This window comes from Sipha flava, unplaced genomic scaffold (assembly GCF_003268045.1).
Source record: "Sipha flava isolate LNK unplaced genomic scaffold, YSA_version1 222_pilon_pilon, whole genome shotgun sequence".
Lineage (NCBI taxonomy): Eukaryota > Metazoa > Arthropoda > Insecta > Hemiptera > Aphididae > Sipha > Sipha flava.
This window is the reverse complement of record NW_020272853.1, coordinates 916,149-931,877: the sequence shown is the minus strand read 5'-3', so window position 1 is coordinate 931,877 and position 15,729 is coordinate 916,149. Positions and strand designations below refer to the sequence as shown.

Sequence of the window (15,729 nt, the reverse complement as noted above, 5' to 3'; positions counted from 1 at the left end):
TAAAAGAGCACAATTCTTGTACCAAGAAAAATCTTATAGAATACATTTTTCAGGTACAGTATCTTTTGGAGGATGAACATTTATATGTGTACTCGTATAGCAGTTTATTTTGAAACCTAATAATGCTTAATTAGTATTTTACGATATATTTCAAGTCAAATATACTTGTAGTAGAGTAAAACCAAATTCGTTAACGCGATGTGGATATACGTATGATTTATGAAAAGCAAACTCATAACTTATAGGTTTGGATTAAACCATCAATAATATAAGAGTGGTAAGCGGGAGTATTATTGAATATTTAAAGATGCATTTGATCCATATACAGTCGACTAGGGTATAATACTCGTGAAATAAGTCACGTCCAGTAATATATAAGCAAGCGTAATAATCAAAGAGGATGTAAACCTTTTTAAACACTATTTATTCTACATTTTTCATTCATTAGCATTAAATTTTACTGCTTTATCTCATTATTTAAACTAAAATACATTGCAAAATGTTAAAAATATTTTCTTGAAGTTGAGTTTTATTAAAACAATATTCCATCAATGAATCCATAAATTATTCACTAGGTAAAATATTAGTAGGAAATATTTTTTACGATATAATAATGATAAAATCCAATTCATTCTTCGACAGCGATATCATAAATAAATCTAAAATTTGGTTTATTCATATTTATTACAGCTTAGAAAATTAATTATACTATATAATAACAATTAGTTATAATAATTGAAGAGAACAAGATATTTGATAGGATCATAAAAGGTGCTCGAAAGCCTTTAAATTAATAATGTAGCTAACATTTTTAATTCATCCTTTTAAATTGTTTTTTTATGAAATATAATTTATATTATTTTTTAAATTAGTTATTTTGTAACGTATTATTGAAAATCGGATAAATGAAATGGAAAAATACTTATATTAGTAATAACTAAAAACCGAATTTAATAAATATTGCAACTTTTTATTGATATCTGATAAATCAAATATGATCAAATATGTATACGAATCGGATTAATTACAGTCTTTCTATTTAATTTATTAGTGTAATTTTTTTCAATTTTCAACAATTTTGCAATATTTGCAATTATTGGAATTTTTGTATACCTCACGTGATAAAATATACAAAATATTATTTCTAAAGTAATTTTAAAATAAAAATACAATTACGACGTAAATTTTTAAATTTAGTAAAATGTAGTTTATCATTTTTAAAATTATATTTATCTGTTATCCACATAACTCACAATTTTAGAAGAATCAAATAATCAATTACATAATAGTTTAAACATTATTAGTGAAGTTGAAAATATTTCGATAAATATTCCCGGTCTCAATAGGAAAATAGTTAAAAATAAATTAAAATATATCTTAGAAAAAAGTGATGGATATAAAACTATTAAAACTTATTTTGAGGTTATGACAGGAAATCAAAATATTAATTTAGATATATTTTTTTTAAATTATTTTTAATATGAATCAATAATAAGTTTAGACGTTGAACATACTTTTTTATTGCATAAAAATATTTTAAGTAGTAGTTGATACATGTTTCAAAAACACAATTTAGAGATGTATTTAATATTAAAATTTAATTCAGAAAAACTATATATTTTGTATATATTGTGTTAATGTCCATAATATTATTTAATTGAGTAATAAGTGAAAATATTTGATATAATTTTATTATGTAATTTTAATGTATTTTTCATTGTAATTTTAACATATTTATATTGCAATTTTGGCATATTTTTAGTGCAATTTTAAAATATTTTTATAGCAATTATATCCGATCTTTAGTGATAATTATCCCATTCTCCAATGAATATTTTGAGGAATTTCCTCTGTACGATAATAAAAAAAATATCCTTGCATATAATCAAAATCGATAAAATCAATATCAACAAACTATGAAAAACCTATAAAAAAAATTCAGATCTAGAAAGTTTTTCAAACCTTAGAAACTAATAACATCATCTAAACTCGTAATGGTATATATATAATACAATATAATACAATATCGTATGATTTTTATTGGTTTTACATTATAGATATTCTGATGATCAATATAATTAATGTTTCAAATTAAAATTGTCAAACAAAATGATAAACAAATAACAAAATCAAGTATATTAAATTACTACTAAATAAAATTATAAAATAATTACAAATATTTTAATTTTTGCCAAAACATTGTCGCCCAGTTATTTTATATATTATCTTCTAGGAAACAAAAAAATTTAATAGGAAACAATTATGTTGCCCAGTATATTAGTAATATATTAAGTAATATATAATAATATAATATATATTTGTAATATATTAGTTTATTATATGTAAATATGCTCACAGTATTAACATATTATATATACGATAATACGAATTTTTTTTTTGGGATATCAAAATTCTGGACGTAAAATGTATTATTGTTTTGACAACGATGAAATACCATGATATTTCATACAGTGTACGAAACAAATTTTAACTTTAAATTTTATAAACTTTTTTTAAAAAAAATATATATATATATATATATAAGATATATGATAAATTATATTTGTATAAAATAATGTAGTGATAAAATTATGTAACGGTATCATCACTGGAAATTTTTTTCTCTATTTTTATTCTTCGTGAATTTTATTTGTACTCAAATTATATTATAAATTATTACTTTTTAACCATCAGTATGTAAATATCGTGTGCTATATTTAACCGAAACTTTGTTCGCTAAAGGGTATTGTATGTGTGGTTTAAGAATGTTCAAAACTTTCTACGATAAATTGAAAAAATACATGCGTTCAAGTATGACAAGATAATGTACGGACGAATCGGTACTCATAAAAGTAGACATTTTATTAGAGAATATGAAAAATCGCTTCGCACAATGTTTGTAAAATGTGAATATAAGTAGATAAATAAACCGTATTCTACAATAAACAGTGTTAAAAATAAATTTTAAAATAACAATCCATATTACAGCACTGACTGAAAAACAATAATTGGCCAAATTATAACGGCATGTGAATATAATCTCTTACTGTGCACGAACAAGCGTTGGAACGTTCTACGTCTTGACTCGCACTTGACTCGGTGAAAACGTCTGTGTGACTGTGCGTATACATATTATTCTAATTATTATTATTATTGTTACCTTTGTACCTGGTCCTGACGCTGGTCGTGTACGCGCACGCTTTATAAATGTGCAATAATAGTATAATGGTTTGTACCATCATGTACTGTAACTGTTTGCCAAGGATCCCTCGATAGATGCGCGAGTAAACGTTGTGCTCTTAAGTCTACGAAATATGACTGCTGCGCCCCGTGGGAGGGGGTCCGGAGACGTGCAGAGCTGAAGTCACGTAAAGTATAGACAGCTGGGGCGGGTCAGGAATGCGGGCAAAGTTAATTCCACCGTGCAATCGTATTTGCAACAGCACGGGACAAAAGGACTAGAACGGTCGTCGTCTCTGGCTGCGAGGGACGGAAGCTAGTGGGGAAGAGGTTCGCAATCTTAGAAAAGCTTCTCAGCGTGCTCCGCGGCCATATTACAGGCCCTCGTCCGTCCCTCGTCGTCGATCCTTTCCCCCTTCCAGTCCCGCCGCCCCTCTTATGTGGCACACGAGAGCCAGTTCGTAATCGCTAAATACGATCATCGTGCATCCGTGGATATACACGTTCGTAATCGACAGAATGTTATTATCTCGAACGTTGCTGTCGGTGCGCACCTTAACGGTAAGTGAGTGGCAAGCTCGTGTGGGCGCGCGTGTGATGCAGCACGATATTAATAACTGCGGTGGTTGTGATGATTAAACACGCTGCGGTGTGCACAAAGATTTCGTATTATTACTGGCACTATTACGCCGCACATTTTCTGGAACGCGGGCGACCATGCTATATTTGCGTTTATTAAAATATAAAGAAAGATAAAAATGACCGATTTAGCAAAAACAAAGGCAATTATAATAATTGTTACAATATAAAAACGATCCCGCCGGTGACGCTATTTGTAATGTGATCGTTTCTGTTCGCTTTGAAATAGCTCGTCTCGAAAAACAGCCGTGCGATTTCCTACCGGGGCGGTAAAAATCCAATTGTTTTACGATATCCATTGGTGTTGCGTTTCGATTGAACTCAAAACGTGCTACGATCGTGTAATTTCCGTTACCGTTATTTATTATCCTTCGATGAAAATATTGTGTAGTGCAGAGATGTCGAACGTTGAATTTCAGTTTTGCATACCTATTTGTGCTGTATAAAATTTGGTAGATCACTGCGTGATGTACATTATATTTTTATAGAACTCGTATTGTTATAAATCGTAATAGTCCTCAAGGGAAAACATTTTAAAGGTACAATTATTTTTTTTATCAAACACTAAAATCATGAAAAGTTGACGGTTAAAAACAAATATCTTTCCGTGTCATTTATGACTTAAATTATTTCGTAATATTAAAAAAAATAAAAAATATTTCCATTGTACAAGTACCGAGTGAAGTGTAAAAATATAATCAATTTCGATATAAATAACATTTCTACGTATTCGAATTGAAAAAAAATATATTTCCGACTGACTCCATGTATTTGAAAACTAATTGAAAAGCTTTACATTTAAATCGGTCATAATGATAAATGTTTAGTTTAAAAATCGTCTACGTAAGTAAAATAAATCAAAAAACTTAAAATTTAAAAACGAGTCCAGAGGAGAATTGCATTCGAAGGAAATAATAAATAAATAAATCCGAAAAAACATTTGGACGACCTCGCGGAAGTATGGGTGTACTCGGGCCGACCTTTTATAATATAATACATGTGAGAAAAGCGCCATTCGTGGAATTCGTTTAAACGGTTTGTGGAATTCCAGGTCTGGTGAACCCTACATGAGTTTACAAGAAAAGTACACGAAGTCAAACCGTAAAAATTACACAAGTAGTTGTAGTTCAACATCTGCATACACTATAGAATGATTATTTTGGTTTTTTTTTAGTAATATTCCTATGAGATCTGAAAGTAATGGTTATTTATTGATATTTTTTCGGCAACTGCATTTTGAAGATGAGATGCGTAAAATAATAAGAGACTTGTCAGGAGTCAAACAAATAATAATAATAAAATTAAAACAAAATAACTGTTTACTCCGATCAATAGTTGTAAACATTCCAACAGATTAATTTCGTTTGGTACAAAAGCCCTATAGTCCACCATAAAATCACGCGCAAAGTTTAATTCTAACTTTGTGATCATTTGCATCCCTGAATATTTAATCCCATTTATTCTTGTACTGTTCTTCTCTTTTTTTATTTTTATTTATTTATTTATTATTATTATTATTATTTATTTTTTTTTTTACGAGAGTAAATTTCATGTTTTACGTCACACCGGGAACATTTTATTCGAATATATAATATATATATATATATATATATATATATATATATATATAAATATATAACGTTTACATTATTTTCTCTCTTTATATAAAGTACCAGCCTTTAAAAAACATAAACCCCACGTTTCATGTCATCTTCACCAGAAAAGCCAATAAAAACCTCTGTTATCCTGGCAAAGTTGTTCTTAACGCCTCGTCGTGCAACTGACGTTCACAACTTTGATTTTATTTCTGAATAATTGCCTTGCATCACATTCTTAAGTCTTATCTTCTGATGATATAAAAAAAAAAAGTATAATAACATTATGTTTCTATGGCTGCATACGAATTGCGTCCTTAAGAACAAAAATGTACAATGCGATTTGTTGAGTTGTTCCCGTCATTTTCGCACAACACGACCGCATTGCGTCCGCAAGAATAATATACATGATTAAGTCTATATTCATGGTGATAAGCTTGTAGATTGCCTTGATTATTGATACCTTATTCTTAAATACTACATTACTATTTATTCTTGGAAAATAGCATCAGTTTCACTGGGACATTCACTTCAATAATTTAACGTACAATTAGACATAATACTATTTATTATAAATACTATTTTAATATTATATCATAGTATTTATAATCAATGATTATATTTTTAATTTCAACTTTGCAACAATAATATAATAATGTAAAATATTGAAATAATTAAATTGTTTAATGAAAAAATTAGCAACTATATTGCATAGAAATGATGAATACAAATTTGCTTTCCAAATGAGTTTCGAATAATTTAGAAAAATTGCATTTAGCGATAACCGATTTATGTGAGATAAAAACTAACAAATACAAAATTTACGAAAATTGAGAATGTAATTCGGATTTTTCATGGGAAAATCTCGGACGCAACTATGATTAAATATAATTTATGGACGCAATTCGAATGCTTCTAAAAAAAACGATGTGCCTCATTAGGTGTCCTTATTAAATTACAAATAGATATATTATGATTCTATAAATTATCCAATAATAAATATTCTCATTAAATATTTTACTTAATTAAATAGATATATTTTTTGGTAATTTTTCTTTAAAATATCTTACAGAGAAATTATAATGTTTTCCGTATGGTTAAGAAAGGTTATGTTAGGTATTGTTTTTCTTATTTATTACATCATATTGTTAAGGGATTTTATTTATATTTTGGTTTTATTTCTCGACTACTTTGTTAGTTTTGAACAACTGTTGTAAGTCTGTGTATAATCACGCGTTAAGAAGGTACATTACCATTACATTTTTATAAAAAAAATTTCAGTTCATCTATTTATCGTTTAAAATATTTTAAGACTTTCTCTTTCGGTTGGTTTGCGTATACATGTAAGCTAACATTTTTAGTAAAAATACTCAAGAACTCACATATACACATACACATACATCAAATTACCCTCCAGAGCAATATATTCAACTATCACCCCATTCCGTACCATATACAGTACTCAAAGTATCTCTCTAATTGGGCCATATAAATGTAAAACAAGAACTCGGCACGCCAAGCACTCATCCGACTGTTATTTAAATTGCCTAACAGTCATATACATTCACATACGCACACACGTGTAACTCGGTTCCTCGTGGTATAAAATGCGATGACCACGAGGCGGTTATAAAGAATACGGGAGAATCGTGTAGTGCACCTGTAGGGCGATGGTTTACTCATATGTGCTGTATACGTAGTAATGTGTATAAATGCGAAGTTTTATTTAAAACGTTACGTTTGAAATACATGATTGTTGAAAACTGTTAAGGTATAATACTCGGTATATTGCGATGGTAGCGGTCCACATAGAAATAATAACAATTATCATGCACACACGTTTGGTCATAATCGGCTACACGTGATCATTTTCTCTGCATACGAATACATTTTTAAAATGTATACTTACACACGAGAACCTGCCCAAGAAAATGCAATTGCTTCTTTGTTTGGGAAAAATGTGTGCATTGGGGAGGTATGCGTTTACATGGGGGAAGAAGAATAAGACTATAAATGTTCGTGTGGAACTACTCGTTTGAATTTCCAAAACCTTTGCCATGACTGGTAATAACTATTACACTAGCGGCAAACACTGCAACTGAACGAGAGTAGTATAGTCACGGTGACTCTCACATTTAGTTTTTATTTTTATTTTTATCTTTTGTATTTTTATTCTTGGCTAACCTATCGTCCGTTTCGTACCATAGTGAGATCGATGAAAATTCTCTGAGGTTTTTATGCAACACGGTTTCCTCGAGTTTGACATTTATTAAAAAAAAAAAATGTAATACCTAATAATAATAATAAAACATGGTTGACGTATTATATGATATATCGGTTTAATATTAATATATTTATTACAAATATTTAAAATGAAATCATGTGTCTGTAAACTAATCAAATGAAACTAACCTAACCATGATTTTACAATATGTATTTGTAATGATTTAAAATGATAGCATTATATTAATTTATGTGTGAAATACCTATATGTTTTTTAAATCATTACTTATTATATAATAAATAAACAATATTACCTCTCCGATGATTGAATCGGTCTGCCTTTTGAAAGCCGTGGTTGACTCTTTAGGTATGGAATAAGGTAACCAACTTATATTTTAAAATAATAATCACTTTCTTTTTTTAACTTGCTTATATAAATTTTATTTAAATTACTTATACACACATTAACACATTATTATAAATAGTTTACAATTTATCATGTCCTTTTGCATAGATGATCTGCGTAGTCATTTACACTCGCCTTTGATCATCCATACAAAAATACAATAAGAATACGTCTCTGCTTTAACTAAACAACTATACTCCTTATATATGATGTTGTGTGTGTGTGTGCATGTGTGTGTAATATTTTATCTTTAATAATTACGACTTATTATTATATTTAATGGCTATCGATTATTATAATTATTTAATTATACATTCAATTTTAAAAATTATATGAATGCTTAGGCACATTTCATTAAATATTTTACAGGGATGGATGAATATTATATTATAATTTCAAACGTTCAATAATTGATGTTCTAACAGAATATGTGAATTTTTTTATTTAACGAACAATATAATTTGCTTGTAACTTATATGTATGATATATTCGTTTCATATGTAAACTAGAATACATAATACTAGATTGTTAGCTAATAAATCCATACGGTTTTTTGTTTTATGTAAATACAAAAAATATGTATATAATAATTATGGTTCTAAAAAAATATTAAATACGAGTGTCTGATAACACTCGAACATTTGAGAAATACGTTTTTTTTTTCAGTCTCAGTGCAAATCACACGTAATTGTTATGCGATATTGATCGTACGACACCAAATATAAATATAAAACCACCTGTACTATACGCGGGTGGATTAAAAAAGAACATTTACTGCCATTTGCATAAAATAATATCATATTGTTTATACGCCTCTAGCGCTTTTAATTATGATTTACGACGCGTATTTTTTTTTTTACGACGCCTAACACTATTTGTAATAACAATATCATATTATATAATACGAATACCCCTTCTCTTATTGCGTACTACGGATAATTTAAATTATTGAAACTGCACATAATTAAATGTATCGTAGGCGATACGAGAAACGTTTTTTGTCATTTTCATATTATTCCTAATTATGTGTGTTACTATTTATTGATATATAATACGTTTTGTGGAAACATGCCCATCGTCGCATGTGCAGGCATCCGACGAAAAACTAATAAACGCTCCGACCGACAGAACATGATTACCAACGACTTGATTACGCTGATTCGAATCCAAACCACCAAAATAGTAGAAATGGTTGTTTTTCCATCTTCCTTTCCTTCTTTCTTTTTCGATTTCGGATTTTAATCGGTCAGCAAAATATCTCATGTACGCGACAACTGCGCAGCTGTCCGTAGAAATAGCGTGTATTTCCAATAAAGCAGTCTCACGCACGCTACCTCATCCTGAAGGACATGCGTCTTCAATTTCAAAAAATTCTTATCGACTTATAATATGACTTTGGCGAAACAGTGTAACGTCCGTTCGAAATATCGATTTTCAATAATATAGCTGTTATAAATTGTCACCGTGTGACAAAAACAACAACAGCAGCAGAAATGGCAGCATAACAGTCGGTTTAACACGCCGGTGAAGGTTAATCCTCTTTTTTAGGTTGTCAACCATCTGCTACCGGCGGCGCGTCCCTTTTCAGCGGTCCGACTATCGCCCGCGAACGTGACTATATATTCCTTCTCCTTCACGTCGGCTATGGTCAGTAAAACCTAAACGCTACGTAACGTAGGAATAAACGTCAAAAACCTTTTATTTTATCTTTCCCATCGTTTTTATCGTTGTATGGCCGCTATTCTAGCAATAAACGTGACAAATCCAGTGGCTTGAGGGACTCGAGTCCCTCTAATATATTTGTTTTAAAATAGATTTACTTGTGTTTGAATATGTTATACTATATTCTTCGATGGAACATTTTTAAACGGTAGATGATTGGAAATATTATTATACAATAATTATCGTTTTTTACTTTCAAAACTCTTGGGTGCAAAATCAATTTGCTGAAATAATAAATAATGTATTACTGATGGTTAGTTACTGCATTTTAGGAATCTCATTACTATTACAAAATATATTTTCACGTGTGAAGGATGATTTATTTTGACAATGAAATATATACCATGTGATAATTAAAATATAATGTAAATCGGTGATACGTTCAGCTGTTTAGAATGATTCAATCTTTTTCGTAAACTTAATTTATGAGTCTCCTCATAAATGAAGATGTAATGCATTAGTTACGCGCTTATATAGCGCTTATTGCCGTCTTTTTAAAATATTTGAAACATAGGTTATCCATCACACAAATCCGGTGAAACTCATATTATATTACCCATTACTTTATTCTTCATAAAAATTAATAAGCACATTTTTGCGATCCTGACATTTATTAAAACCGAATTTCATACGGATAAACAAGAAACGAGAAAGATCCGTGACACCTCAGTCACCTTCAATGTGAAAATGCAGGTCGTCAACAATGTGATCTTCCTCACGGAAGGCTCCCCTAAGAATTCGTCTCATCTGTTAGTGAAGCGATCGTCGCGTCATTGTGCACACGCCCTGAAATATACTATTAAAAATCGTCCATTGTCTCGGGCAGGGTTAATTTTTCGACTTTTATTACTACAGCCTAAGTGCATGCAAAAGCACGTATATATAAATATATATGCACAAAACACGTGAATGATTTATTTTCATTAGTCTATGCGATTAATTAATGTCGTTTACCCCATAGAAATCCCACAAACACTGACGAAAATGAAACCATCATATAATCATCTGTTTATAGTCCATTTCCTACTCCCCTCCACCACCAAGTTACAATGTCTTATATTGGAGCCAAACACAATGATAAACCGTCGCCATTTTAAGACTCAGACCAGGTCTGTCGTATAACTGTGATGGGCGAACTAAAAGTGTATATATTCCCTCCATTATGACATTTTGACCGTACTCTATTGTATACTATTGTATTCGAGCGTGAAACGTTTAATTTGAATAGTGTGATTCGTCTTGCTGTAGTTTCTAGATGTTAACCCATATGAATAGGTCTCATCACGTGCACATGTCTACAATCGGTGGATAATTTAATTTAACAAAGTTTAGTTAGTCGCGTTGATTGAAATAAATATTTTTATGCATATCAAAACGCTAAAACTATGTGTGGAAATGGCTTCGATTATATTATTATCATAAGATATGAGTAAATATATTACAAACAGATTCGTTCTTCTCTCTTTTCTTTAAAATGTTTTGCCATAAAAGTATCAAATTTTCATGGTTTGACTTTTTTATTTTAATTAAATAACAGTCTTAAGAACATTTTTATAAAATCTATAAATTACAAGTGGATTAGTGTAATAAAAATAGTTTATACTTTATAAACTAAATGATATTATCAAGGCCGTTTAAGTACTATTATGATAAATATAAAATTAATTAAAGTATACACGAAGTGCATTTTCAATATTCCTTTTTGTTATAAAAGGAATTGAATTTAATCATATTTATTTTCAAATACTATTTGTACTGAGAAGTAAATAAATAGCATTACGTTTTTTCTTTAAAGTATGTGTTATAAATGACTAACTGAAATTTTATAACTTTTTTATAACCTGATTATTGTCGGTAAGATTAAAAGAAAAAAAATGAATCTTATGATTGGTAAAATCAACGACTGGATTGAGTTCTGTGTTTATACAACATAATTTTCTTTTGGTGTCCTCAAGTGAAATACTGCTTCGGTAATGGAAAAAATATCATAAGAAACTTACACTTCATATTTTTGCACTATTCAAAATCTTTTCGATAATGGTTTAAACAAGTATTTAATATCCTTTAGAGCGCAAATTTTAACTAGTGCCTTGCATGACGTCCGGATTAATTTTAATCTGTAGTGAATTGCATCAAAAACCAAATAAAACAAAAATCCTTTGAGTTTTTCTTTTCATTTATTCTTAAAATAAAATCCTTTGAGACTATCGTAACAAATTGCTTGTCGGAAAGCTCTTTACAAATTCATGTTTGAAATATTACATACAACAGGACTTTTCATGTGTAAAAATAAACATTTTATCTGTGATGGAATTTATTTTTATTTTTAACTGTGATCCCTTTATCTTTATTTACAGTTCGATAATTACGATTATTAAACTATATAATACATCCATACACTTTAATAACTATGATGAGGTAGATTTAGGCGTTTTTTTTTACTCCCTAATATTTATATAAATCATATGTACGACTCGAAATCGCTTTGAACATAATTCATTTTTCAAGGACTGATTATAATTGTAAATTTAATAAATTTTTCAATTTTTCGTGTGTTTTTTTTTTTTTTTTTACTCAAAACCTATTCATAACGCTCTGTCGTTTAGGCGGTACTATATTTAAAACGCGTAAAAATTACGGCCATTAAGTGATTCAAATAACATAATCAGCCCAGCTTTAAAGACTCTTCATTTACTTCTGTAAGACGTTAATTAGTAACAATAATTTCAAATAATCAAAAATAAAGAGAGTGAAAAAGAGTGCGTGTTTGGCTGTTTAATGTGATTTTCCTATCCACGACCGAACACTATATATTAACACGTCAATTTCTCATGACCATTTATACCACTACTATGTTAAATGTGTTTGCACGCTCTTAGTTTTGCGAAACAAAAATAAAACAAACAACAAAAACTAATAAGCGTTTTCTCCGAGACGCCTATTCTAACAGAGGGAGAAGAGCAATGCGTAAAACTTAATTGCAATTGGAACCAAACCAAGAGTGTACGAAGAAATGCAGTCTTACATGGAATTCTGTAGCACTCCGTGACTAATAACAAGTTATGTATTGGTTAATGAGGTTGTGGTGCAAAACGAGATTAGCTAAATAAGTTTAATTGCCAAAACTCACTTGTCTTGCTAGCATGTGTGTTCGGAATTTACATTAACATATACACATTTACAGTTGGTTGTATTTAATTTGAATTCCCATTGTACAGAGCACTCCAGATTCGATCGGATGTAAATAAAATAATGTGACGACTACTAGCGTTGTACATGGTTCGACACATACTAGTGAGCCTCCGTTGTCTTTCCAGCTCAGTGTATTATTCGTCTTTCATACACACAGCATATATGTGTTTCCGAAATAATTAAGTTTTACCATCCTCATCCCTTACCCGTCTCCTCGTGATTAATTCTTTGAGATTTGGTTATACCAAACGAATATCGTATTTCGACAAATCACTATGCACCGATTACGTTCGTCGTAATATTATTCTGCATAATCATAATGATAATTTTACGTCGATTAATATTAACCGCGTCGTTATGTTCCGACTTCGGATAGCATAAAAGCTGTTGATTTGTCTATCCAACGCGCCGTCACAAAATACAACTGAACATAATATAATTATAATGTTCGGTAGTAAAATTATTATTAACATTAATCCGTGACTATTTCATACCCCACAATTTTAGTTCAGTAATTTTTTTATTATTAATTAGTAAAATATTAAATGTTCTATAGTGAATATAAGCTCGAATGGTTAACACAGTTCGTTTAAAAACACTCGCGAACGCATGTTTATATAATATGTATTATAAGTATGCTCATACATGTGCACACGCACCTAGTTTTCATATTTTTCTACGTCAACACTGTGCATACGCACCGATTATGTTCTTAACGTGAGGATATAAGCTACTTAGCTAATTTTCATAAAATACGAAGGATCGCAATATTCGTGACTTAATTTATATGGTGTATAACGACAATTCAATTAACCACTTTATCGTCGGTGTTGTGGGAATACAACGAGAAACCGAGATTACAGACTGCATTATAATGTGCCTCGGTGCGGTAAAATTGGAATAATTAATTATTATCGATTATTATTATTATTATTATTATTATTATTATTATTATTATTATCATCATCATCGTTATCATCATCAACATCGTCATTATTAATAATATGTTAAATGCGTGCAAGTTTTGAACCGTCACAACTTACCCGATCCTGTAATCCGTCGTTACATCACACGAGTGATCATAACTTGTCAAAAAATATATTTTATTTTTATATAAAACATTATTACATATACTTAATTTTCAACAGTAAATTGACATTCCAAAGTTACATATTAATACGTCTATAACCTAACGTATGTTCATTATTGCTTATTAGTAACACTATTATGCATCGTTTTTAAAACGTCAACGCAATACCACGTGTACTTCAACTTTTAGGATGCATATTTTTTCTGAACACGTAATTTAATTTAATGATATATTTTGTTTCACAGGATTCGGCTTTGTGACGTTCCATTCGGAAGATGTAGTAGACAAAGTCTGTGAGATACATTTCCATGAAATCAACAGTAAAATGGTAAGTCATTATTTATCTATACTATAGGCAAGGTCAATGTATAAGGTCTTTATTAGTATTAGTACGTGCATTTTTGCGAGTGTGGTTCTCTCTAAATTTCTTGTATTCTTTATTATTCGCTTCCGCTGCTTCTTCAGATAACTGGCATTTATTAAAAATATAAAATTATATATACATTATAATCGTTTAAAATAACTAAAGATTTTATATTTTACCTATTGGGAGAAGTGCTGCATTTATAACATCAGCTCCGTGTAGAAATATTTTATGTACACTACTAGGTATGAAGAACCAAGGATACAGAGAAATAAATAATTTTGCTGTATTTATAGTATACATTTTAAATTCTGATACATTGACTTCATGATCACTCGATATTGCAAATAAAATATTTCCGAATCGCTTTATTACATTTTTATGAATACCCGTAATATCAGCACTATTATTAAATTTTTTGAAAAATGTGGTATAATACCACCTAACTGTGGTATAATTTCAACATCTCCAAAAATATTAAAATTTTACGAGAGCCAGATTTTCTTTTTTAATTGAAATGTTTTTAAATTTCTTCCTGCACTACTCCACTTTTTATTAATGGTAGTAATAAAACAGTTTATTCTATTTCTTAATTCTATATTAAATTCATCCTCCATTGTAGTTCATTTATCACCAATTATCTCACGAATATACAAAATATTTGTATCAAAACACTCATTAAAATTTGTCACTTTTATTTTTTTGTTTCTAAACATTTCAAAAACATTTTGATTTTTTAATAAAATATTATTACCAAAACAAAGTAAAATACACAATATGTTAAATGTTTTATTTAAATTAATATATTTTTATGGATTGTTTTTTTTATTTTGAAATTCATTTGTTCTCCATTTAATTTTTCTCCAATTTATGTACAAATATAATGTTTAATTTAGGTTCTAAAATGAAAAACCACAAATTACCGCAATCAAACTAAATATTATCCTTAATAGGACATATATAGCTCTTGGAAAATACTAATAAATAACCTCTACTATTCTCTACTTATTTTTCATATTCTTTAATATTTTAAAACAAGAAATTTTCTATTATTTTCGCACATAATAACGTAAATTAGACAAGTGAAAATTAGCTCAAAATTAATAAAATAAATACATACATACCTTCCATTACTATATAAAGTAGTTTAAAGAAAAATATTTCGTAGAAGTTCTTTCAATGGACAATGTGAATCATATAACACACTATATACTCCAACAATTTATTTTGTTATTAAAAACCTTATCATAGATTATTAGGTATTTATGTACACTACATGGCGTATGTACGGGTTTAAAACTCCATATTATCTAATCAA

General features: G+C 29.2%; 1 protein-coding gene across 7 annotated transcripts in view; it reads left to right on the top strand.

Moving 5' to 3' along the window:
• LOC112683261 (RNA-binding protein Musashi homolog Rbp6) overlaps positions 1-15,729 on the top strand; it is a 433,196-nt gene that overhangs the window by 378,072 nt on the left and 39,395 nt on the right. For all 7 annotated transcript variants that reach the window (XM_025554187.1, XM_025554184.1, XM_025554190.1 and 4 more), the window contains one exon: positions 14,293-14,375. In XM_025554187.1, the coding sequence (XP_025409972.1) occupies positions 14,293-14,375 (83 nt within the window). The remainder of the gene's footprint in view (positions 1-14,292; positions 14,376-15,729) is intronic.